At 36.3% G+C, this 27,507-nt stretch overlaps 1 protein-coding gene across 4 annotated transcripts in view; it reads left to right on the top strand.

Annotated features, from left to right (window-relative positions):
- The window catches only part of slc4a4a (solute carrier family 4 member 4a), a 52,704-nt gene extending 32,476 nt beyond the window's left edge, over nt 1–20,228 (top strand). For 2 of the 4 annotated variants that reach the window (XM_026211372.1, XM_026211371.1), the window contains exons 9-27: nt 1,577–1,734; nt 1,875–1,962; nt 2,578–2,732; nt 5,497–5,610; nt 6,254–6,428; nt 7,175–7,308; nt 7,717–7,988; nt 10,535–10,605; nt 11,782–11,967; nt 12,212–12,325; nt 13,460–13,621; nt 14,524–14,702; nt 15,532–15,604; nt 15,680–15,748; nt 15,974–16,147; nt 16,548–16,712; nt 17,137–17,230; nt 18,604–18,683; nt 19,051–20,228. In XM_026211372.1, coding sequence (XP_026067157.1) covers nt 1,577–1,734; nt 1,875–1,962; nt 2,578–2,732; nt 5,497–5,610; nt 6,254–6,428; nt 7,175–7,308; nt 7,717–7,988; nt 10,535–10,605; nt 11,782–11,967; nt 12,212–12,325; nt 13,460–13,621; nt 14,524–14,702; nt 15,532–15,604; nt 15,680–15,748; nt 15,974–16,147; nt 16,548–16,712; nt 17,137–17,230; nt 18,604–18,647 — 2,427 coding nt within the window. In that variant the 3' untranslated portion in view covers nt 18,648–18,683; nt 19,051–20,228. The remainder of the gene's footprint in view (nt 1–1,576; nt 1,735–1,874; nt 1,963–2,577; nt 2,733–5,496; nt 5,611–6,253; nt 6,429–7,174; nt 7,309–7,716; nt 7,989–10,534; nt 10,606–11,781; nt 11,968–12,211; nt 12,326–13,459; nt 13,622–14,523; nt 14,703–15,531; nt 15,605–15,679; nt 15,749–15,973; nt 16,148–16,547; nt 16,713–17,136; nt 17,231–18,603; nt 18,684–19,050) is intronic. The other 2 variants (XM_026211370.1, XM_026211369.1) reach the window with 1 other exon arrangement.
- The last annotated feature ends 7,279 nt before the right edge of the window (nt 20,229–27,507 follow it).

The following is a 27,507-nucleotide window of genomic DNA, read 5'->3' as shown; positions in this document are numbered from 1 at the left end:
CTGCTCTAGTAATGCTGTCTACAGTCTGGCCTCAAGATAACATCATCCTCCATCTATAGCCACAATTTCTTCGCTTGCTTTAGTTTCATTAAGTTGTGATCTTTTTTGTCACTCTAGCTTTCTTTTCTTTCTAAATTCCCAGCACGAGTTGAATTCAGTCTCATATTGGTCAAACAGGAGTCTTTAAAATCACTAAAAAGTATAATGAAATTAGATAATGTGTCTTTAACTCATTATTTTCAACAAAATGTTTAAAAAAATAATTTATTGGTGAACTATCTCTTTACATCTGGTGATAGAGTAGATTTAATGGTCAATTTTTTTATTTTATGCAACCAGATCATAAGAAAACAAGGGGAAAAACTGATTGAACATCATGTACAAATGAAATATTATCTTTCTTAACCAGTGTCTACATATTTCATAAAAAAAGAGTCTTCAAGGTTTTTGAGAAGTCATAAAAAACATTCTGAATTGACAAGACATATAAGTAATCTTTTCTAAAGCAAGAAGCAAGGTCATCCCATACATTACATTAATACACTTGTTAATGTGTCAGGATATTTGCTTATTTTATCTTAAAACAGTAATTCAGTGATAATCAGTAATGGGATGGTTTTGCAACAGAATAATGGAATAAAAGGAAGAGCTTCAAAACAAATGATCTATGATGCTAGAGCTGTTGATGAGTGAGAGGTCTGTCCCATCATGTGCTCAGGTACTCCAGAGTAAATGTTTTCCATTGTGCTTGTGTTTCCAGTGTTCTTCCATCAATGGTTAACGAAACTGCTTACTCTGACTGTTCAATAAGACTTTCAGGAGGGAATGTTGTTGTTTATGTATGTGACATTTTACTGGGGAATTAGTTTATTAATGACTGACATTGTAACCCCATTTTCAAGTTATCAGCAGAGCTGTTAAATTTGATTTATGAGCTTTAGAATTAGATTTCTGTCATGTGCTCTAGTCTTACTGTTAAAAAATAATGTGTTTACATTATTGCAAGTAATAAACCTAAAGCACTTTATATATGCATCAAGCTTGAGTAGTTGTGACACTTTAAGCAGTTAAGATTCGCAATGATGACCTTGGAGGCAAAAGTTGGAGTTGCTTAACAATTTATGGTTATGTGAGCAGGGTGTACTAATTATCTTTGGCTTGTAAATTTCACATTTGGCATGACCTCAAAGTCTGAGCTGGCAAATGCCACTGCCTTTGAAGTTGGCCTTCATTTTATCACTGGTAGGAACAACAACAACCCATATAAATAAAATGAATTTACTGGTAACCACTGGTTCCTCTGAATTAAGAGTAAAAGAATGCAGGAGTCACAGTGGGTCTTTGCTGATCCCTAGAATGAACAATCCCACATGCAGCCACCAATCTTTGTGATTTCCATTAATTAGACAGTTGCAGATGTTGGATTCGTCACATCTTCATGAAAGTCTTGGCACTGAATGCCAAGCTGGCAGTATGTTTAATGAGGTCATGTGTTGGAGCTTGATTTGTGCGCTTTGTTTACCCACTTCTTCCTCCTTAATGAATTTCATTAAAATCCCATCCTGCATGTGTCCAGCTGAAGAACAAGTTCATGAAGAAGCTGCCCAGAGATGCGGAAGCTTCCAATGTTCTCGTTGGAGAAGTGGACTTTCTGGACAGTCCTTTTGTGGCCTTTGTGAGGCTGCAGCAGGCTGTCATGTTGGGGGCGCTGACTGAAGTACCTGTGCCCACCAGGTATGACCTGCTTTTATCCAACGAATCCAAGGAGGAAAACATAGCAGTGGTGGAGGGTCTTCAGTTCTAAACAGGCTTATTAAACCAATAGAAAAGCTGTGCGTTTTACTTTGCGTAATGTTGGTTATTATCTTTCCTAGATTTCTGTTCATTCTTCTTGGACCCAAAGGCAAAGCCAAGTCATACCATGAAATTGGTAGAGCAATTGCTACTCTGATGTCCGATGAGGTACGTACAGACTAATATTAGTCTAAAATGTTATGTCCTGTTGTGGTTCATAATTTTTTTGTTCACACAACAGCAGACAATGGTCTTCAGTCTTGTTTAAGAGTGCTAAATACTGTTACTTTTACACTTAAAAAAAAAAACGACTGCAATCTGTAAGAGAACCAGTGTTCATTTAATGTCATTTATGTTGAATTATAGTACTAATGTAGTAATATTTTGAATTAGCTTAAATTTTTTGTTTCCATTTCAGTTATTTTGTTATGCATTTTGCTGTTTTATTAGTCTTTATATTTTGAGTTAGCTTTAATTTATTTAAATTTGAGCAATTTTAGTACTTCAGTATGGCTGATATCACCATACTTACAAAGGGGCTTGTCTTCAGTTATTAAATCCTAAAAGCAGTATTCAAGCCGCTCCTGTATGATCAGGTCAGTTCAATTGTCAGACCTGTCAATCCCAAACATTAAATGTTTGAACAAAACGTATATGTTTTGATACTGAGTTGCTGTGCCTGAAATGTTCTGTTAGAATCTTATATAGCAAAAAAAAAAAAAGTTTGTGCTTGGGTTAGTCGTGTGGGGAGAGTTGGCCAGTAATCAAAGTTCTCTTATCAAGGTCTTCCATGAAATTGCGTACAAAGCCAAGGACAGACAAGATCTCCTTGCTGGCATTGACGAGTTCTTGGACGAGGTCATTGTCCTCCCTCCTGGAGAATGGGACCCCACCATCAGGATAGAGCCACCAAAATCCCTGCCATCCTCTGATAAAAGGTAATTGATGTAGGGAGCCCATATCAGCCTGTCACGCTTTCTTTTACTGAAGCCCCACCAATATCCCATATCAAAGTCTGTCAATGTTCCTGTTTTGAAATGACTCCGACAATTGTGAAATAGCATTTCAGATGCTGTCCTTGAGGTAGTTTAGCAGTTTTTTAAGGGTTAAAGTAATTTCAGTCTTTCACTGTTACAAATGACGAGCAGAAACTAACTGGGTGTATGTCTTTTTTATATTAGTAGCCAAACCCTTTAAGCCATGTACAGTGTGTTGCATAATGTAATCCACAAATGGTCAGGAAGTAGTTTCAAAGGCCAGTTGGCCAGGCTATCCATTCATTCATTAAGTGTAGTGGAGCAGAGCAGTGGTTAATTAGATGAATTACGTCACTTCTCTTTGGCTTCAGGTGAAGTGACAGCAGGCTGCTTCCACATCCTGCCACCTCAATCTGTACCAGCCCGCATTACCCATATAGCCGAGCTGTGTGCCCGCAGCAGTCAGTCACGCCAGCATAACACACAGTGTACACAACAACACACTACACACACTAGACCTCATACATTAATTTGTGGCTTGTTGAATGTAAACATCAGACTGAACTGGTTCCAGTATCTGTCTGTCTGTCTGTCTGTCATGAAAACTTATCGCTTGCACAGTTTTTTAAGCATTGCTGTTTAAAAACAAGTGATTTTAAGCCGTTGAAATCAATCATCAGTGAAAGAGAACTCGTTTCGCATTATGCATGGCCTTTTTGAGAGCTTGTTTCTGAGTGCTGTAAATGCACATGAATAGTGGTTGACCGATAATATCAGCCTTGGCGATATTGGCATTTTTCAAATATCGGCAACACAGTGCTCACACTCTCTCTCTTGTTCGTCGTCGTCGTTAACAGTTCTGTCTCACACTGATAGAAGTCTGTCTAATAATCAGATAGAACGGTTAAACAAAGAAATGAATGTATACAGAAAGTATTATAATGACTGCTTTTATATTAGGCCTATTAGTAATAGAAAGGCAAATTTTATAATACATTCTCTTTTGCCGTCAGCAGTAACTAAATATGCATTTATATAAGTTAAACAAATCTTTGAATGACTAATGAACATTTAATTTCATAAACCTTGCAAACTTAGTCGAATCCAGCTGTAAGATCTTGTAAAGTGTGTATGTGTATCCAGCATGATCACGTGTTCTCTGTGTGAAGGTCAGTCCATGTGAATTGAATGCTTAAACTATAAACTCGTGATTTCAAATTATACTGCGCTTTATGCATTTGCCCACTGTCATATTCATGTCATTTTCTCTCTGTGCTGTATGTAAAATGAGGGTTACCCTGGCTTTATTTGAAAAATATGATTCCCAGTGGACAAAAACATCCTAGAATACTAAGTGCCCTGTTGGTTACAGTGTTAACTTTTTTATTTATTTATTATATATTAAATATTTATTTATTTGTGAAAAATAGTATAAGCATGTTTCTTTTACACATTTAGTTTTGAATCCATTGTAAAAGTATTTCTAATTTCTTAAATATTAATAATAATTATTTAAAAAATCATATCGGCTTTATATCGGCTAACGCCCCCCGCTTTCCAAGATATCGGCATCGGCATTGGATGTCAAAAAATGTATATCGGTCGATCACTAGAGCTCATAGAACAGGGAGTATTGAACAGGGTTATTTTTGCCACTTTATAGCTGGTGAACAGTAAAATGCACACAATTGTATGTATCAAAATGCCATTGTTTGCAAGTATCCTCATAAACACAGTGATTTAAGTCTTAATTGAAAGAAAACAGCTGAAAGAAAACACGTGTAACAGTATATTGGATCCAGGCAGCTCTTAAAGTGACAGCTAAATCACTTTTGTAAATTTAATAAGAATAAATGTATGTTTCATTTACAAAGTGAAGAATATGCAGTGTTTTTATACATTTGATTTACTTTTTATACAATGTATGGAACATTTCTCATTTATTTGTTCTACTGTAGTTTTATTTTGTCATATTGCTTGGAATTCGTATTTTGTTCTTATTTAATCATGCTTTTTGTGATATTGACAGTGGTGACAAGCATTCACAATTTTCTACGGTTCCAAAAATGTTTATATAATAAAAACCTTATTTAAAGAAAAAAATAACTATATTGTAATTATATATTGTTACCGTGAAATAAAATGACTCATACTGTGATTGAAGATTTTGGTCATATCACCCCACGCCTAATCATCTGTTTTTTAATCTTTTTTTCTATCTGTTTATCTGTGTGTCTGTCTATCTTATCGTTTTATCAGTTAACCATTTATCTATCAAGTCATTCTGTTATCTCTCTCTTTTTATCTGTTATTTTATCATTTTATGTATTGTTTGATAATTTTATCAGATTATGTATTATCCTATAGTTCTATCTATCGAACCTTGTTTTTTTTTTTAAATGATTATCATTCCATCTGGTGATATGGATGGTTCAGTGAGTAACACATTCATATATCATGGCATTTAGATTGTAATTTTGGGAACTGATGAATAACATGGAATTACGGTGTATCTCTTGTATTTTATTTTATAATGCATAAGACATTTGTTTAGAAATTAGCTACCAGTGTATGAGCTTACATTTTTTATTTAAGTTTTTTTAGGCCGTGGACATTAAAATGACTTATGAAGAGTCCACTGAGTGTGTCTTTCTTTTAGGGCAGTGATAACATTAAAGTTTTTGTGTTCTGTTCAACAATCTCATGTGCTTGTTATGTTGTCCAGAAAGAACATGTATGCTGGAGGGGACAGCACACAGATGAATGGAGACACGCCTCACAGCGGCGGACAGGGGGGCGGGGGGCACGCAGTAGGCGATGAACTGAAGAGGACGGGGAAGTGAGTTAATGTTTGTATAAATTCTTCTGAAGGAACATATTATGCCAAACCTCTGAACACCATGGTTTAGTTCAGATAAAGGTCTGTTTGACTCTTTAAAATGACTAGAATTATCTTAATATTACACAAACATTGAAGTCAGCATGTGCTCCATTTACAGAGTACAGACTGTTATCATCAGATTAGATTTTTTTACTTGACCTTTGACAATTAAACTGCTGTGCACTGTTAGTATTTTGTGCTAAATAGATTTCTAGCCATTTTACTAATTAATAATAGCAATAAATATACTACTATTTAAAATATATAATATTTTCAAATATAAATGTAAATAATAGTGAAAAAATGAATTTCAAATTTTTTTAGTATTTGGTATACCCCTCTTTTGCTTTTGATTAGTGGCCTAGGAATAGTATATAATAGTATTTCTCGAAATCCTGCAATTGCTGCATGGTTTATGTTTATTTTTAGGTTTGAATTAAATTCCATAATTTCAGTTTCATTCTGATTTTTGAACACCACTGTACGAAGTGAAATGCATTTTGTGAATAGAGGAATGCAGATTAAGATAAGATGCAGAAATGTAATACCATTCAACCAAAACCACTGTGGCAGTTATAAAAGGTCATGTTTTGTTTTCCAGGTTTTGTGGAGGCCTTATTCTTGATATCAAAAGAAAAGCTCCTTTTTTCTTCAGTGATTTCTATGATGCGCTTCACATCCAGTCTTTGTCTGCCATTCTTTTCATCTACCTGGGAACAGTAACCAATGCCATCACGTTCGGAGGATTGCTGGGTGACGCCACTGAGAACATGCAGGTGAAGATACAGCTGCAAACCATGAGAAACTACATGAGTGTATGGATGTGTCCTGCTCTCTGTGCCCGAACCTTTCTAAATAAGAATCAGTCCAACCTTGGCAGGGATTATAGTGTAATTAAATCTTGGTCAATCTTTAACTGACACACATTGGGAGCTGCGTCTTCTCTGCCCTCCTTATGAAATGTTACCACAAGTTCAAAGGTCATGTTAGTAAGTTAAAGTCTCACAGTTTAAATAATTAGCTGTCTTAAAGATGCACGCTAAGGTCTGCTGCACACGTCTTTGGCTAGGCAATGTTTCAGTTCAGGAAAGCTGTTCAGTTTAGTGATTTCAGGTATTGATTTGGACAGGGCTAATTAATAATGATAGCTGGAGTCTATGGTCTGGATATGGGCATTATGCAACAGGCCATGTGCAATACCTAATTCAATTTATGGGTAAAGAAAAATCAATTTATTGAACTCTGGTAGATGATACAGTGTGATTGATATTAAAATGAAAGAATGAATTCGACTTATTTACATAAATTATGTAAAGTAGGTAATTTGCTTTATAGTTTTATACTGATTTTATGTGAGAGAAAGCACAGATTCACATGGGATAAAATCCCAAAGTACGTCTGTGAACAAGGAAAACTAGTCCTATGAACAGGGCTTTAAACAGTCTTTCTCTCCACAGAGCGTGAGCCTCAGTTGGTTTTTCCCCTAATCCTTTGATTTTTGTTCCTTGGGTGTTGTGTGAAGGGTGTGCTAGAGAGCTTTCTGGGCACAGCGGTAACTGGAGCGGTGTTCTGTCTCCTGGCTGGGCAACCTCTGATAATCCTGAGCAGTACGGGGCCAGTGCTGGTGTTTGAAAGGCTGCTCTTCAACTTCAGCAGGTGCTTCATCATCTCTGATCGGCATGTGACATTACAAACCAGCTACTGCATATGCAGATTCTATTTAGCAGGACAACTGTTTTCAACATTGATAATAAGAAATGTCTGAGCACCAAATCGGCATATCAGAATGATTTCTGAAGGATCATGTGACAGCGATGACTGCAGTAATTCAGCTTTGCCATCATAGGAATAAATGACATTTTAAAATATATTTAAATAGTTTTAAACAGTTATTTAAATGTTAATAATTGTCAAAATATTACTGTTTTTACTTTCTTTTTGATCATATAAATGTAGCCTTGGTGAGCATAAGAGACTTTCAAAAACAAAGAATAACTTACCACCCCCAAGCTCTGAAAGTTGAAGGGAATTGAGTTCATTTTCTGTCCATACTATTCTCTGCAGGGAGCATGACTTCGACTACCTAGAGTTCCGTCTTTGGATCGGTCTGTGGTCGGCCTTCTTCTGTCTAGCCCTAGTGGCCACTGACGCCAGCTTCCTGGTGCAGTATTTCACCCGATTTACAGAAGAGGGCTTCTCCTCACTCATCAGCTTCATCTTCATCTATGACGCCTTCAAGAAGATGCTGAAGTTGGCTGATTATTACCCCATCAACTCAGACTATAAAATCGATTACGTCACGCAGTATGACTGCATGTGTATGGCGCCCACTGTTGGTAAGACCTGCTACATCATCTTTTTCTCTGCAGTTTGCTAGTTTTTGTGTTTAGATGCTAATTGAACTTAGACCTTTATCCATTTGCAAGTTTGCCAACTTGCCTGAATTTTGACTTCAGTTTTAAATTATGAATTAATACCTTTTCTAAGTCTCTGACTTAGATGCAAGAAACGACGAGTGCTGACCAAACAGAAAAAAAGAAAGATTACTGATGCATACGTAACATCATTTTACTCAGTGAAGCAGATATTATGTAGCAAAAGGTGCCTTTTTTTAACCTTCACAAGTGCAGTTACCTTACATTCGTTCCACTTCGTGCCTACCTGGTAGTTTGAAAGATATTTGAGTATATTTGAGTATAAATTGAAGATAAAATGAAGTTGCTTGATTGACAGTGATACACAAACAGTGGAAGCACAATGGCATGACAGGATGGATGTTTAGGTCTTTTATGGAGTTGATGCTTGTACAGCTGTTGTTAAAATGTTTCCATGTCGCCATCTGGCACATGGCTTATGAATAAATATTTAATTGTCCTATTTGTCATACTATTTCAGGTCTTCAAATGATAGTTCAGACCCAGATAATTGCTTTTGTCTTTATATCCAAAACTCAGTAAAGTGCATGATGATTCAGTTCAGTTGAAATTTTTCCTCATATAATTACAGTAATACTATAGCTATTCATTCCATTTGCATCTTCATTTTCAGCAGGACACAGTAGTGCACCATATGGCTTGCAGCTACAATATCCAGACACGATAGCAGGAGTCTGATATACAGTAAAAGTCAAGGCTCAATCTGCATGTCAAGTCACTTTTGACAGTAGTTTTCTATACACCCATAGATTTTTTCTAACTCGGAGTCTCGAAGATAAAGTATAAGTCAAGAATCAAACCAGCAGTTTCTGAGTGTCATGATTCAGATTAATGGAATTGTCAAGACTTGTTTACAAGATTAGATCTCAGGTCAGTTGTATACAAAAGTCTAAGTCAAGTTTCAAATCAATAAGGGTGCACTTACTTTTGTCTGACCATTTTTTTTACTGGCAAAATACATGAATTTTAATTAGAATCCATGCAGTCAGGAACTTCATGAAGACTGAAGTTTTTACCATGCAGATTTTGCGACGGGTTAAGGATGGTCACGTCAGTTCTCCATGCTAACGAACAGAAAGCAATTTTCACGACACTGAAGATTTCTCTAATATGACCCCACCTTAAAAGAGTGGTCACACTAAAGTGAACGTTCCACTGACTTTCATTCGTACTTTCATGAGAGTTGTATGGTCCGGAGAAATTTAGCTTGCTCAAAATCTATTGTGACTGATTTCACTCAAGTTAATTAGCGACTGAAGTGTGACTTGAGTTTCCATCCCAAACAAAAAAACGCAAGAACAGGAGTTGATACATTATGCAGTAACCTACTTTGTTTTTTCATGCAGGTTTTATATTGGTGTGAAAAGTGTTAGTCAATTATCACACTGCTAAACCACTGGGCCTGTTTGATATTAAGACCAATGAACAAATACAAAACTTTTGTTTTTGAAGTTTGGAAGTAATAATTAAATCTCTTCTTCGTGTCAGTGTAATGTTTTGTGGCTGACAATTCTGACATTCACTTCATCTGTTTATTGTGCTAGTGGCGTTGTGTGTGTGATGTCCTCAGTAGGAATGAAGGAGCAATCTAGTGGACGTGATGTGTTTTGGGGTTAATCTCCTCCATGCGTGTGGTGAATTAAGACCGTACAGAGAGGAGCTGGCGGGTGGGGAGCTCATCCACTCATGCTGCTTTCCTCTAAACCGCTGTTTGCCTCTCTTCGCCCTCCCTTGACTTCTCTCCAATCCGATACTGCAGAGGCAAACAACAGCTGTGTGGAAATTAGTTCCAGTTAGGGGAACCCAGCAAAGAGTCTCTTTAAAGATTAATGCTGTGGAGAAGTGGTGAACATTTTAGAGTGGTCATTGCGGACTGGTTGGCACGTATGTTGTGCTTGAGTCGCCCGTAACCGTGATAAAATGTTTGCACTTGTGTTAGCATCTGCTTGTGAAATCTGTCATGTTTTTTGAGAGTTTAAAGGATTTAGGCGTTAAAGAAATAGTGACATCATCTGAGTCAAGTGTGTTAAAGGGATCGTTCACGCAAAAATAACAATTCTGATTAATTCCTCCTTCCTCCTTATTTGGTTTCAATCCTGTAAGACCTTTGTTCATCTTAGCAAAACTTAAAACTTGTTAACTATTAACTATGACTTTTCTCTAAATAAATTCTTTATTGACTGCTTATTAATAGTGAGTAAGGTAGTTGTTAGGTTTAGGTATTGGGTAAGATTAGGGATGTAGAATAAGGGCCAGTAGAATAAGGCATTAATATGTTCTTAATTAGCAATAATACATGGCTAATAATCTAGTAATATGCATGCTAATAAGCAACTGATTGGTGTTACCTATTCTAAAGTGTTTCTAAAGATTTGAGCCCCATGTTTTGGCCCCACTGTATGTTTTTCTAAAGGCCACTTCAGACCTTTGACCTTTGTGTTTTTCAGCCAATTCTTCAGATGTGTACACTGATCCATTTGATACAACATTTATCTGGACCGTAAATTACAGCGATACAGTAAGTGTTTCAAAACATCATTTATATATGTGTGTAGGATGTAATACACATTGAGAAACGTGCTCCTCATTTCTAGGAGAAACAGGACAAATAAAAAAAAAATATATGTCATAAAATCAGCTAAAAAATAAAACCTAATTCATATCCTTTGACTGAATCATAGTCTGAAAAAGCTAATAAATCTAAATCTATGCGCATTATACACTGCATGATTTTCTGTGTAATCTGTCAGCTGCTAATAATCTGTAGACTGCCACTGACTTAATTCAACTTTTATCAACTGCACCAGACTAAAAATTAAAAAAAATCTGGACAAAACCTGTGTATTTCAGCCTTCAAGACTTGTTAGATTTGAGGTCACCAAACTGAACTTACACAACACATTGGAGAAAACTTCCTTTTCTTGGTTATGTTCAGAAAATACATGGCGCCTTTAATCCTTAAATTGTTGGCTGTTTTCATATATCCTACCTGACATTTTGTCCTGTTCTAAAGCCAAACTGAGCTCCCAGCTGCGAATAATAGAGATCTCTCGGCGGTTTCATTCAGATGTAGTCCTCAGTTTGAGATCAATGAAACATAATGCCCAAATCCTTGCCAATATCTTTGTGACTGAATGAGCCATAACTCATGTTTCGCACCTTGTGTGCAAGCTTGAACAGTAACAATCAAGAGTGATTGTAAAACCTCAAAGTGAGTGAAGAAAACAAAGCTTCTGCCTTCAAACAGAAACTGGAGATTGTTCAATGGTCTGCTTTGTTCATAACACGATTGTCAGCAGGGCCGCATTAAGAGCTCACTGGGCCCCGGGGCTTTGAGTTACTGCAGGGCCCCCCAACCACTTTAGGTCACATCGACACCACAACTATAACGTTAAAGGCACAGAGAAACCATATCGTTGGAATCACTTTCAGAACGTTTTTTTTTTCTGATGAACAATAAAAACATTGCCAACCAATCAGAATCAATCCTGCTGTAATGAGCTCGAGAAGTTTAAAGCAGCAGACGCGCGTCAGCTTAGAATACACAGACAATATCGTTCGCTGGTGTGGATGCTAATATCGTTATCTTTATAGTTATAGTCATAGTTATAGTCTTCAAGTTAGTTTAAAAAGTTTGATCCAGACACCTGTAGATTTGATGTTCTGATCATATGTCTTTGTGTCATTTGTGCAGCGCTTGAATGCCAGCTGGTCCTCACTGTCAAAGAAGGAATGCTTGAAATACGGAGGGGAGCTAGTGGGCAAAGCCTGCAACTTTGTGCCCGACATCACCCTCATCTCCTTCATCCTTTTCTTTGGCACCTACACCTGCTCCATGTGTCTGAAGAAATTCAAGACCAGCCCGTTTTTTCCTACTACTGTAAGTAGCCACATTGTCCACCTGTGGAGTGTTTGTGATGGATTTGTCAATCCGTGCCTCTAATCATAGAGCATGTGTAAAGGCAATCAATATTTAGTCTCTAATCCATATACTGTGGGGAGTTTTGTCAATCCAGTCTCTACTCCTAATCAATATTGCAGTTGTTGAGGTCAAAGACCACTGACATTATACTAATTGCTTGCAGTAGTTCCTAAAAAAAGTATTTTTCCCCCTATTTTCTTAGGTGAGAAAACTCATAAGTGACTTTGCCATTATCCTGGCAATTTTGATCTTCTGTGGTGTTGATGCTCTTGTTGGGGTCGATACGCCAAAGCTCATAGTGCCAAGTGAATTTAAGGTAATCTTTCTGTCCATATTGTCTGTCTTTTACTGTAAAGAGATGTTCCTTCTGATGTGCACTTCTAATATTGCTCTAACACAGACAATGCCATTCAGAAAGTTGGGGTCCGGAAGTTTTTTTTATTCTTATGCTTACCAAGGCTGCATTTAATTGATCAAAAAAAACTAAAAATACAAATAGAAATTGTGAAATATTATTACTATTTAAAATAGCCATTCTTCATTTTATTATATTTTGAAGTGTAGTTTATTTCTGTGACGGTAAAGCTGATTTTTCAAAAGCCATTACACTGGTCTTTAATGTCACATGACCCTTCAGAAATCATTCTAATATGCTGATTTCATACATCCTTGCTAAATAAATGTATTAATTCCTTTCAAAAAATAAGAAAAAAATAACTACCCGTTTTTAATTCACATGACAAGAACCACATCCTAGAAATGTCAAATGAAATTTTCCAAGCATACAGTATGGAAGCCCACAGAGACCATGCATTAATTTATTTCTGTCTAACTTTTTTATCAACTTTTTATTATCTTTTACATAACCAATAACATCATAGCATCCATTGAGGATAAAACACAAAAACAACAACAACAGACATATAATCAATGTACATATTCCAATAAGAGAGAGATAAAATAATAAAACATCAGTTGTACTAACTTTGTCCTGTTTCTGTCTTAACTTTATTGACAACTTATATTTACATAATTAGTTACATTATAATGCGTTATATATATAGTAGTATATAAATAAACGTTGTATTTGGTGTATAAATAGAATAATGTGACAGATAGTGTAATCAAGAGATTAACTTGCATTTAGATGCTATTTATTTCTACTGAATATATTGGCACAGCGAACACTGCATGGGTCGGTACATGTGGTGTTTTGTAGTCAGGTGGCCAGTGGGTCTGCTTAATAGAAATAGATTTTGCTCAGGTAAACAAATATCAGAGGGTACACTGGCTGGCCTTTTCCTGTTTGCCGCATCTTAAGTAAAGATTCACAGTAAGAGTCAGTGCCAGTCCACTCAGGATGTTACCATTCGTTTCCTGTAAACATTTGCCAAGTGGCCTGACCGCAAACTTCTGTGACCCTCAAACTGCTCTTCCCTCATGTCCTCAGCCAACAAGCCCAAACCGTGGCTGGTTTGTGCCACCGTTCGGAGGAAACCCCTGGTGGGTGTACCTGGCAGCAGCTCTGCCTGCCCTGCTGGTGACCATCCTGCTCTTCATGGATCAGCAGATCACCGCTGTCATTGTCAATCGCAAGGAGCACAAGCTGAAGGTAGGCCTGCCGTGACTCTGCTGTGGGATTCTTTCCTGAGCCAGATGGTTTATCCCGCTCACTTTGAGCTGCCCAGGACCACAGGAAACACTCACAGAGCCATAGGCAACTATATCGGATATTTATAGAAAGTCTCTTACAAATAGAGCTTTTTCATCTTTTGTCTGGAGGATGTGAATCAGCACTTGGAGTCAAAAATAGCATTATTTAAACAGATGGTCTGATGCAAACTAAAGGGATGAAAAAGCTGCACATCAATAATGCAGGAATTGATATTTGTAGAATTTTTTATATTAAATTGAAAACTGAAGGAAAAGCTGTTATTTTTATTTATAGAGTGTTTCCCAACCTTTTTTTGTTTTTGTGGTTTTAATATACTGAGTTTGTAAGATGACAGCTAGACAGGTTTTGTTGATAATCAGGAAATCTACACGGTTATATTATATTGAAATAATTTTAAATTCAAACTCAGTGCTTCACCAAGCAGTTTCACCTCAACGTCACACTTTTGGTCCAGATTCTGAGTGGAACAATGAGGAATTGTGAATCAGACAAAGGCAAAGCATTTATTCTTTTTTGGCCTGTAATGTGAGACTGGCCTCAAAACATTGTGTCCTCTCACTACAGTGCCTCCACATGGAAGAACTCCTATTCTCATCTCTGAGAATTACACTGCCCTGGTGACATAATGTACTGTACTTTTGTGTGATGCAGAGCAGTTTTGTTTGTTAGAATAAAGCACTTGATGGATTATTTAAAGGAAAAATCAGTCATTGTTTACTCTGCATGCAGCTTTAGAGCTACAAGAGTAAAAATGACTGGGTGAACTATTGCTGTAAAATGTTACCAAGCCCTGTTATGAGTGATAAAATCAAACAATCTCTTTTCTCTGTGTTGATCAGAAAGGAGCAGGCTATCATCTGGATCTCTTCTGGGTAGCTGTGCTGTTAGCAGTATGCTCTTTTATGGGTCTGCCCTGGTATGTAGCTGCCACAGTCATATCCATCGCCCACATTGACAGCTTGAAAATGGAGACCGAGACATCCGCTCCTGGCGAACAGCCTAAATTTTTGGGTGTCAGGTACGTTCTAATGCATATAAAAGATGATTTTTGGTGATTCCTATGTATTTGTACAGTGTATAGCTTTGGGGTCGCTCGGTGATTACAGAGTTGGGCTCAGTGGGACGCCTGTTAAAAGCCTGCATGTTGGACTGGACTCCTGGCGGTTTATTGATGCAGCTGTAAGCTGAACAAATGTAAACAGGCCTAGTTCTGCTGAAAACACTGTGCCTGGATTTAGGTTGTATTTTTTATGCTTTTCCGATTTGGTTAAGCAATTCAATATGATTTAATTCTCTAAAATATTTCAGATATGAATGATAATTGATATTATAATTAGAAATTATTAGTTGTAATTAAGGAGGTGGGGTCTAATGGTTAAAGATGCGAGCTGGTGACTGCAGGATCGCAGGTTCAAACCTATAAACTTTCACCTTTATGCCTGATCAAGTCACTCCAGGGGGAGTAACTTTGGAAAAAAGCATCTGCCATTTGAGTTCTTCCTGTAATTTAAACAGTGGTACACTAAATGTCTGTTGGTCTGTGAAGATTAATGCACTCATGGGTACAGCTGAAATAGCCAAATAACCCCACATACTGTACACTAACGTTCAACAGTTTGGGGTCAGTGAGATTGTTTTTCCTTTGTGAAAAAAAATGAATACATTTATTCAGCAAGGACACATGAGATTGATTACAAGTGACTTTTATAATATAACATTGTATTTTTTGTTTCAAATAAATGCTGTTCTTTTGAACTTTGCATCCATCAAAGACTCCTAAAGATGAAAAATGTATCACAATATAATAATTTTTACTGTCTTTATTTTTGTAATTGTCTCCTCTTCAGGGAACAGAGAGTGACTGGTGTCTTTGTCTTCATCCTCACCGGTCTGTCTGTCTTCATGTCTCCTATCCTCAAGGTAACAATACAATCCATCCACATGCATGTGTGAGAGTTTCTTTTTCTGTTCTAACTGAAGAATGATTTCCTGTAGTTTATACCCATGCCAGTGCTGTATGGAGTCTTTCTCTACATGGGAGTGGCTTCTCTCAACGGAGTGCAGGTGAGTTACCCACACAACTCTGCGCTATTAAAAACTGAATTGAAAAACAGCCTTTTAAATGAAATTTCTGGGAAGCAGAATTATATTTCAAATTGGAATTTAAGAAAGTGTAATGAAATTCATAGAGATATAATCATATCGAGGTATTTACAATAACATGACATTATTTTAATAATCGCTATTTGAAATCGTTTGACCTTTTAAATATTGCTCTTTGGTTCTCAGTTTATGGACCGACTCAAGCTGCTCCTCATGCCAGCCAAACACCAGCCAGACCTGATCTACCTGCGGCATGTGCCACTGAGGAAGGTCCATCTGTTCACTTTCGTCCAGATACTTTGCCTGGCGCTCCTCTGGATCCTCAAGTCCACTGTGGCTGCCATCGTCTTCCCTGTTATGGTCAGTCACCTCTTTCACCTGTTCACTGAACATTAATACTGGAAGCGGCTGTGAGGGCAAAACTGAGTGCTTAAATATTACACAAGCCATTAAAAAGTTGGAGTACTTGAGATGTTTTTGAAAGAAGTTTCTTTTGCTCACCAAGACTGCATAGGAGACTTATTTCAGAAGCATTAAAACAATTTGGAATTATTCGAAAGTGTTGGCTATTATAATACTTCTGCCACGTATTGCATCCCATTAGAAAAGTGACAAAATGCATGTTGCACTAGAATGTTGGTAATGTTTAGATGTTTGTCAGTCAGTAATAACAGACACTCAAGTTCCAATATGTTTGCAAAATGCATCTGTAGTATATGTCCTAACTGAAAGAGCACCATTTGCTGTTCTCATTGGTCAGATCTTGGCTTTGGTTGCTGTGAGGAAGGCGTTGGACTATATCTTCTCCCAGCATGACCTCAGTTTCCTGGATGATGTCATACCCGAGAAGGATAAGAAGAAGAAGGAAGATGAGAAGAAAAAGAAAAAGAAGAAACAAGGGAGCATAGACAGTGACATGGAAGATGTGAGTGTCCAGAAAAAATGTCTTTATATTAGTGTTAGAAGAATTCAGGCTTAGTTGCCCTTTAATAAAATAATTGAATACCTGTGTGTGACACACATTATGTTCTGATGATTGATTGAATGAGTATTTCTTTCTTTTTTTTTTTTGTTTATTCATTCCTTTATTGATTAATTCTGTGATTATTGTTTTCCATTAATTTTGTCTTGAAACATTAGCAATGACAAACCTAAAAGATTAGAAAAAACAACCTCAGTGTACTTGGTAGTCATGATTGTCTGACAGCTATGAATATTTCGTAACCATTTTTTTGTTGTTGAGTTTAATACTATGACAATTTGGGTGACTGTGAAAGAGGAAGTGTGAACTACTCTGGTGTATCAGGTTCAGTTCCTAAAGAACTTTTTGACCATTTCTCCCTGTGCAGTCTGACTATCCTTACAATGAGAATATCCCCAGCATTAAAATCCCAATGGACATGATGGAGCAGGAGCCTTTTTTAGGAGATAAGGCCTCTGACAGTGAGTAGACTGGACCTGGGGCTTCTTGAACGATTCAGCATGAGCAGTTTGCTTTCTCTTTCTTTCATATGCGCTGCATGCTTCCACTTGCTCCTCTGTCACGTAACACCTGTGGAGCTTGTCAGACCTCGGCTGTAACTGTCAGCTTCATTACCGTTTCTCGCCCTGTCATAATCGTTTTGCTTTACTTTTGTCATTTTAGTTAATTGTTACTCTATACTTAATGGAATAGTTCATTCAAAAATGAAAGTTTCCTGAAAATGTACTCCCTCTCAGACCATCCAAGATGTAGATGGGTTTGTTTCCTCGTCGGAACAGATTTGGAGAAAATGTAGCATCACATCACTCGCTCACCAGTGGATCCTCTGCAGTGAATGGGTGCCGTCAGAATGAGAGTCCAAACAACTGAAAAAAACATCACAATAATTCACAACTCTAGTCCAATCCTTTAATATTTTGTAAAGTGAAAGGCTACACATATTAAATATGTGAACCATCACTTCTGGCCAAAATACCAGACCGTAATCCATATGATTAATCCAGTGAAAAAAGTCCATCTCTTGTGATCCTCTAATCTCAAGATACAACTGTTTTGGACTGTTTTCATTAGTAAACAGTGCTTTATCTGTGCATATTTCTCTCCTGATTCAGAATCAGATTTTTACTGGATAAAGCAATAGCATGGATAGAGGACTCATGGCATATTCTATCCAAAAGCAATGGTTGAAGTTGGATTTGTTTATTACAATCATGCAGCTTTTTAAATTTTTCAATAAATGGACTGGAATCATGTGGATTACTTGTGGATTATATCAGCTGTTTGGCCTCACATTTTGACGGCACCAGTTTTTTTAAACTAAATTTTTCCTAATCTGTTTTGAAGTAATACTCATCTTCATTTTCAATGGCGTGAGGGGGAAGTACATTTTAAGATCATTTTCATTTTTGCATGCCCCATTCCACTATCTTTTGTGTCATGCTAACATGGATTCAGGGATCATAATTGAGTGACAATAAAACAAAAAATGTTTTTTTCATCCTTTTGTAGTGTGTAACAAGCTGTAGCAAAGTCTCTTTTCTTTTCTACTAATCATAGATGTATAAAAATGTTATTATCTAATGAAAATGCTAATTAAAAATAATCCCTTGAAATCCCAGGATGAATTCGATATGAAATCCTTGAAAGACTTTAGTCTTCAGTGATTGTGTTTGGCTTCTATCTATTATTTTTTTTGCATGTATCTGGTGTATAAAGCGTGCTGGTGCTGTTGATCCTGTATGATGAAACTGCATGAAGGTGCATATAGTGCTCGTGTTCAGCAGAACGTGAAGCCAAGCATGTGTTAATAATGGACCATGTGTTCCTCTTGCAGGAGAAAAGTCCCCTTCATTCCTTGACCGATATTCGTCATGCTGAAAAGCGCAACTACTTTCAGACCAGCCCGATGTCAAGGTACACATCTCGAGCTGTTGTTAGTAATATGAATTTATAGTGTGGATGGATTGCCACACAGTGAATTTAAATAATGGAATTTGTGTTCAGATTTTGCATACAGTATGTCCCCATAAAAATAATAAATAAAAACGGTACACATTACTATAATACAACAAGATCAGGATACAGGAACTGAAAGCCACTATAATTTCTAACAAAATCACAATTTGTCAAGGCTTTGTGAATACATAAAGTCCTTACATTTGTTAGTTGTTCAAATAATTCTTTCAACCACAAGTTAGTTTAAAAGAAATTCTTTGTCGTTACTGGGAAATAAATCGAATGCCTATTCTGAAGAGGACTAATCGAGTCTGTTTTTTTTCAGTTCAGAGAGACTGCCATTAAATGTGCCTCAGATCAAAATTGATATGGACCCAGATGATAACAATGGCTACCACTGGAAGAGTCGAGGGTCTGAGACGTCCATATAACTCCTCCAATCTGCTACACACTGTAGATTTTATTAGCTCTTCCATTTTGCAGAAAGCCGTTTGCCAAGGGATCTTTTTATAAAGACTGTCCCCCGTCACGGATCCTTTCTGTGAAGACTAAAGAATGGCTCGAGGAATGCTTGTCTTCCACTCACTTAATCACTACATTTTGCAAGTTGTAATCTCTTAATATTATGCAATTCATTTCATTGTTTGACTTGCGTGTTGAGCTGTAGAGAAATGCTGTAGCTGTTTTCCACGAGTCCACAACTACTCTCTCCGTTATTCATCCAATACAACAGAAATCTTTCTTCCAAATTCACATAACATGACACTGTTTTCCTTTACTGTTGTTTTGCTGCTCTACCTCTGTTTTACCTGGTAGGCATTATGTAAAAAGTTACCTTTTCCATTTTTATTTGCACAGCATGAGATTTTTTATTGTACATCTTGAGCAAACTTTTCAACAAATGACGAGAGAGAACAACTGTGGCAATATATTGTAATATGTAACTGTTGATTAACTTTTTAATGATGGTTAATATTATTGACTGACATTGAACCAGCTACTTTTCATATTGTTTCCTATAAAATAATTGTGTTATTAAATTTGAATATGTTTCCTTTAACAGTACAGTATTTATGCCTAATAATCCAGACACATTCTAATAAGCTTGAATAATTTAGAAAGCTTATTAATTAATTTAGTGTTTCAAGGCATTTGCTTTTTCACCTGTTTATGGAAACCCTAAAAAGTCTGTGTAAACCGACATGTACTAGAGGGTCTGTTGTCCTGCAAACGATTTACGTAAGTGGCTTAAACCTGAATTGCAATAATTCACGAAATTCCTTTAGTTTTAAGATTGTCTCATGTAATTCAGATCACTTTTTTTATTTGTGCTTTATTTACTTGATTTCTGGTCTCTGAATGTCATATTGCAAGTAAAAAAAAAAAAAAAAGAGTCCGCAAATGTCAACAATGATGACATCAGTGCATGTCCTAAACGTTCTCTTTGATCCTTCAAGAACTCACTATCTTTTGTCAATTCCTGCTCATTTGTCATTATTTTCCTGTTTCTTAAAAAAAAAAAAAAAAAAAAAAAAACAATTCAATTGATCTACAGTATACAGGTAGCTTCCATATTGTGTTTTCGAAATCAACTTCTTTTAACCTTGTAAGTAAAATATTTGTAACTTATATTTTTTGGGGGTACCTAAAGATAAAATATATGTGAAAGCGTGTCTGGGGAAATTCTTGAAAGTTTAAATAATGCTACATAATAATTGTAGAGTGTGTAACAAATATAAATTTTTAATCAAGTTTTGTGATTTTTTTTTTTTTTTTTTTAGAACAAAACAGCTGAAATTATTTTAGAATTTCTATTTTTCAAATGAAAATGAATATTAAAAATGAACAGAATTTATTAAATGGGTCTCCTCATTTCTTTTCATGCTTTATTTTTTTAAATACTCCTTTAATATAATTTTAGCTGATAACAGTAAATAACTCAACCAAAATAATTTAGTTATTCAATTCTACACTAGATTCCAAGCCCTACATATACAGTATATATACAATATATATACACTGTTTTGTGCAAAGATCTTAGGCCACAAGTATTTTCACACACACACACACAAACACAAAAGTTTAAAGTCAGTTATTTCTAGTTTTTGCTTGTGATGTGCCAGTAGGAAATATCAGTTTACATTTCCAAACATTAATTTTGCCTGTGAGATTTTTGTCTGACAACAGCCAGGTCTCCACACAGAAATCTGATCTCATCATCATCCAGTCAGTCTGCAATGATATGATGAAAACAGAACAAACTGAGACAGGCTCAATCCAGAACAACTGTGACAATGTCTCCAAGGCACTTTAAGAAACCTACCTGCAAAGATAACTGAAAAACAAAAAGCTGCTTTAAACGCAATGGATGCTCACACCAAAATTTATTTAATTCAGTTAATAGAAGTCAACTGATAAAGGAAATCTATTTATGACATCAATTTTGACAGCATCCTCATGTTACAGCATTTTAAGTGCCTAAAACCTATCAGTGTCCAATAAATCTAATAAAATGAAATATGATTTTATACATGTAATAATTTGAATAATTTACTACTAACCTCAGTGGTAGTCGTGTCTGTCCTGACTGTTGGTCGTTCACTAAAGATGACACAATATCACCATCTAGTGTTTACAATTAACACTGCAACAGCTCCCGTCACATAGACTTCAACATCAACAATAATTTAGGAAAAGTAGAAAGGCCTTTCTTTTTGTGACATTTTAGTGGGGAAAAGGTGCAGATAGTATTTCATTGTTCTTGACTATAGTGAAGAAAGCTACAATTTACCAGCTAAATAGAATTTTAAGGAAGAGGATATCACTTTCCAGTGCATTAGCCTTTCAAATGCATCATTACATCATAATGTGACACATTAAAACATTCCTACTTCTGCAAGACTGTCAGCCTAGATGATCATACAATCTATAAAAATCATGTAAAAACAGTAACTTGCTCCGATGCTAAATCATATCATTTCTGGATTCTTTTCATGTTAAGCAAAACTTGCATAGTCCATTTATGGGTTTATGGGGCGGCAGTGGCACAGTGGTTCATGTAGGTTGTCTACAAACCGGAAGGTTGGTGGTTCAATCCCCGGCTCCACCTGACCAAGTGTCAAGGTGTCCTTGAGCAAGACACCTAAACCCAGCTGCTCCCGACGAGCTGGATGGTGCCTTGAATGGCTGACACCGCAGTCAGTGTGTGAATGTGTGAATGTGAGGCAAATTGTAAAGCACTTTGGATGGCCATGTGGTCTGTTGAAAGCGCTATATAAATGCAGTCCATCCATTTGTCCAGCTGAAGGCTTTCAGGAGAAATTCAGCACGTCTTTCATCATCCTTTGTTCTGCTGCATTAGATGTGATCCAAACCACCAGATGCAAGTCTGACTCTAAAGACAGACCGTCTGTTCTGTTCAGATCAATACATCTTGCCATCTTAGTACAGGAAGAACATGTTTAGGACCTAAAAACACCATCTATTCTAGATAATTCATGTAGTTCACATTCCTTACCCAGAGTCCCCTGTCCACAGTGCATCACCACCAGAAACATTTTAAAGTGATGCATATAGCATCCCAGCATTAATCTGCATACATGAACTCAATATGAAAACTACTCTCACTGAATACAGAACCTCAAAATCATTGGAATGCAGATAAACAGCTTTGAAAAGAGTTGAAGATGATTTTTAGAGCAGTTTAAATTAGGATAAGCAACCTACAGAAGCTGAAGTCTACTTCTGTGCTGGTGGAGCAGCTCGATAAGGAAAAGTTGAAGGTCCAGCAATGAGAGATAGAGAGATGTTGTTGCTGCTCTCTCGAGCTCACTGTGCACAGCTAACAGGAAGCTTTCCCAGAACTTCTACAAAGGTTCTCTCAAAGTTGTATCACTGAAGTAGTAAACGTTCAGTGATCTTAACAGAATATTCATTAACAGTTATCTGGTCTTTAAGAATGTCCTCAAAACACCAGCACAAAAACATCGTTCATATACTTTTCATGGAACTGTAGTTTTTAGGTTTTCGCTTATAAACATTGCTTGTTTAAAAAATGTCTGAGAACATTTTTTAGTGTTCATAAAACCAAGAAAAAAAAAACATTTAAAAAACCTGGACATTCTGAGCATTCAGAAAAAATGTTTCCATACCTCAATGGTAACATTAGCAAAACATCCTTAGAAGATATATTTATATTGTGTGTATATCGACATTCAGTATGACTCTATTGGAGACCAATGAGACAAAAACAATCAATAAGCATTTTAAAGGAGTATTGTATAATAATCCTGTTGAAGAAAACAAATGATGGCGATAGTTTGAGTGAATTGCAATATTCTAATCCTCCATAAATGTCTGAATGGGGGAGTTCAGAAGATCGTTTTTACGGATTTGTGCTGTTGAATAAGTTGTAGTTAACTCAGTGTGCAATGTTTCATATTTATTAATGGGTGCATTTATTGCCCCTCATACTGTATGTGTGAACATCATCCTAATGGTGCATTGTGTTTTTTTCTCCTCCCATGGAGTGCTTTATATTTTTCTGATTGCCAATAAAAAGTATAAATAAGAATCTAAAATTAAAGCCTCATAAGTGTAGATGGTTTTAACTTGTAGATCTTACCTGAAACCTGAAGAAGAAAATAAATCCAATTCCTCAGATAAATCAATGGCGCCCTTATAACGTACATTCTATTCCAAGTGCTTTTTCTTTGCTAAAAATATATTGAAATCTACGGAAGTATGAAAATGAACTATTTCTTGTCAGTCCATATCGTAGATGTTAAGTTCACGGTAAAGGTTATTCACACAGGAGCCTAATACAATCACACTGTAAATGCCACAAGCCTCATGAGCTGAAAGAGCAAAGTGAACAGAGGACAAAAACAAAACTTTTTGAAGCAAGTGGAAAATGTATTTAAAACATCTCAGAGGGATGACATCTTGTCGTCGAAAACCTCGTCATCCAATATAATTGCCGACACTGACTCATTAAACAGTGTCATCATCATATTTAATAACATCCTCTGTCTGAAAAAGAAAACATGAGTTTTAATCAAACCTGATTTTAATAACTGTATTAAAGTCTGTTAATCAATTCAACCAGCCTGTAACCTGATCTGACATCTGCTTAAATTGCTGTGTGAAATGACAAATCTTTTCATCTCCCTCAAGGTCTTCTAAACCTGTATGAGTGTCTTTCTTCTGTTGAACACAAAAGAAGATATTTTAAAATGTGTGGGTAACCAGAAAGTTGACCGTAGCCATTGATTTCCATAGTACTATGAAAGTCAACGGCTACCAGCAACTGTTTGTTCACCAACAATCTTCAAATGATCTTCTTTTGTGTTCAACAGAAGAAAGACACTCATACAGGTTTGAAATGACATGACGGTGAAGATATGATGACAAAAGTTTTTGGTTGAACTGTCTTAAGTTTATTTTTCTTATCCGCTGACAAATTGAGTTATCTTGTTAGAAAGTAGAAATCTAATGCAATTTAGTTATAGATGGGGGTAAGAAAATGATATATTAATGTCAGGTACTTTTACCTGGAAAAAGCCTTGTGAAAACCAAACAAATTTACTTCAAAAGAAATGTACTTTAGGGAGAAAAAAAATATTGCAATAAATAATCTGTAAATATGTGCTACACATGGAATTACTACTATGATGAATAACTGATTTATCTTTGCAAAATTAATTTTTAAACATTGTATTTAATTTATTATTAATTGATTAAATTATATAATTGTGTAATATATGAGTGTGTGTGTGTAATTGAACTTTTATTTAATTTTCTAGAGCTGAAACTTTTCAAAGGGCAGTGGTTAGTCAGTGTGCTCACCAGCTTTTGACACAGTTGGGAACCCCTGCACCTCCTTCTGCATCCTGCAGGAAATAAAGCATCGATGATGAGTTTTCTGCTGATCTGCAACCAGCTCCTTCCTTTCACTTAACAATCCCCTGTTGTTAAAAAACATCTTCTAAAGATGTTATTTTCCAGTCTAACTTACAAAGTTTTGAACGAAGGCAGGTCCAGTCTGAAGAACTGCGAACAATGTCATCCAACTTGGACAGAAGTGATGTAGTCTTTTTCAGTTTATTCTCCTGTTTGATATAAGTTGAGAGAGAAATGAAAGAACAATTTGACCATCAATCCAAACCTTAAAATAAAAAATGTCTATGTATTTTCCTGGTCAATGTTCAAAGTCAAGCAGCAGGAGAGAAGATGAGAAAGTACTGCGTGGTTGTTATGACAGTTCGGGCTTGGTTAGCACCCAGCGAGTACAAAGAGCACCCTGTCGCTCTAAATTAATTGAAATCTCTCAACCCCCTCTCAGCTGGCGAGCGAGCTGCGTTTGTGCATGCTAATGTACGCTCATTCTCTGGGTACAGATTCAGTTTAGACACTTCACTTAGATGCTCTCACCAGCATCTCTTCGCAATGTGCCATTTATTGTATGTGGAAAAACAGCAAGCGAGCAGATAATTGGAGGATCTGCAAGGGAAAACTGAAAGGCTAAATTAACCAAACAGTGACATGCTGTAGATCAGGTTACCTGTGAAATTTTTTTATGATCTTCAAGCAGTAAAAGCAATTCTCCTGTTGCATTAAAATAGGATTTCATCAAGAATTTTTTTTTCTATATGAGTTTTCTACCTCAGCTCAATGCAATTATGTCATGTATTATTGCCAAAAGAACTTGAAATTAAGTCACTCAGAGAGGCATTGTGCTGCAAATCATCTAGACGTGCATCAAAAAGATCGAAGCCTTTCACAATAGCTGACAACCCGGGCGTTGAGCTGTCTTACAGTCAAATGAGCACAAAAAACCTCTTGAAATCTGAAGAATGGCTTGGTTGTGTAATAACTTAAAATCTGCAGCGAAGCACAGAACATGTGGATTCAAATCAACCTGTTATGAAACAAAGATCTCCTGTCGTGAACCTGGTAGATAAATAGTGCATCTCACCTTCTCCGTTTAACACACTGTGACATCTGCAGATGAACAGCAGGCCGTTACTGTGATCTTAATTCGATCGAGAACAGTCGTCTGCACAGGAAGAGAAATGGAGGCATGAGTCACTCCAATTAGAAGTATCTGGAAGCACACACACACTTTTGATCTCATGAATACACTGACTCCAGGATGATATATGCTATATTGTGATTCCCCTGCTATATGCCATGCATCATGATTCATTTTTTGTGGACACTACTATAAATACATGTTCGGAGGGCAGGCCATGAGCAGAAACATTCAGTTCACCAGCAGGAGGCTGCAAGACCTCAAGGTAATTTGAAGATATTCTCCACAGGAGGTTCTGATCACTTCACCCTGGGTTCTGCTGTAATACTAGGACAGGGGTTTTAAAACTGGGGTCTATTTATTTATATCTATATATCAATATTTAGTGTGGACAGTGCTAAATTTAGATTTATTTTTTAATTAAAAATTTTATTTTTACCTTTTATTTAAATTAGTTTCCAATACAACAATTATTTTTATATATATATATATATATATATATATATATATATAATTTTATAAGTATAAATTTATAAGTTAGGTTTTTCATAAAAATGTAATTAACAATTTGTTTACATTATTAATAGCTTCAGTGGACAATAACATCATTTTATATTAAGTAAATAAAACAATTGCTAAAAAAATGCATGAAATGCATCTATTGTGGAATTTATTTATCATGCTTTCTCAAAAAAACGAATTTTGTTGGCATTAGTCTATTTCACACAATATAGAGCATTCAAAATAATGAATTTCTACATGTAAATATATACAGGTCACCCTAAATTGAAGAGTTTAAAGTGTTATGCTCCACCACTAGAGGGTACAGTTGGGCAGTACATTGACTAAGAGTCTTACAGGGAGCTAGTGTGCTTTTAAATATAATTATTGTGGTAATGTAAACTTTTGTTCTTCTTAAATTTCTGACAGAGTGCCCAGTGTCTCAATAATTTGACTTGCATATACACTTTGCTACAACAAATGACCTGGTATCCACCCCTCACCCCTTCTCCTTTAATGATGCCAAGCCCTGAGGTGAACACAGTTGAATTCCATGTTGAGTGGCTCGTCTTATTACAGTTCAAGATAAATTAAATATACGTTTCTGTGCACGGCTGTCTGCCTTTCAGCAAGAGTTCAATCTTTTTTGTCCACCCAGGCACACAAATGACTTCATAAAGCTTGTGCAGTGAATATTGGCTACATTTTCACTAAATTTAAAAGGCATGAGATGCTAATCAGAGAACAGCCATCTGAAGCTGACCATCACGGGAGGGAAATGGTCAGATCTTTTTTGAGGGAAATCTGTTCTAAAGGCATTATTTGACGGAAAATTATCCTGAGCCTGCAAAGCAAAAATTGAAATAGGATCTGAAATTTACACAGAGGAGAAATGGGTCTGATCTGTATTAATATAAGTGTAATTTGATCCTATTAGTTGCAGGAATATAAACTATATTGCCAAAAGTATTGGGACACCCCTTCTAATCAACAGGTTTAACTACTTTAGCAATCTCCATGAGTAAAATATAAATGTTTAAGCGTACAATGATATTATAGGGAACTGTGTGCTCCTAATTTTATAGTAACATTTTGGCAGGACCTTTTCTATTCTAACATGACAATGTCTATGTCAGTGGTTCCCAACCTTTTTCAACTCGCGGCCCACACAACCAAACACATATGTTTGCGCGGCCCACTTCAAAAAAATTGGTGGGTTAATAACTTAGTACTCAGAAGCTAGATTTT

Source organism: Carassius auratus, chromosome 30, assembly GCF_003368295.1.
Source record: "Carassius auratus strain Wakin chromosome 30, ASM336829v1, whole genome shotgun sequence".
Lineage (NCBI taxonomy): Eukaryota > Metazoa > Chordata > Actinopteri > Cypriniformes > Cyprinidae > Carassius > Carassius auratus.
Note: the sequence above shows the minus strand (reverse complement) of the source record. Positions and strands in the feature narration are given on the sequence as shown.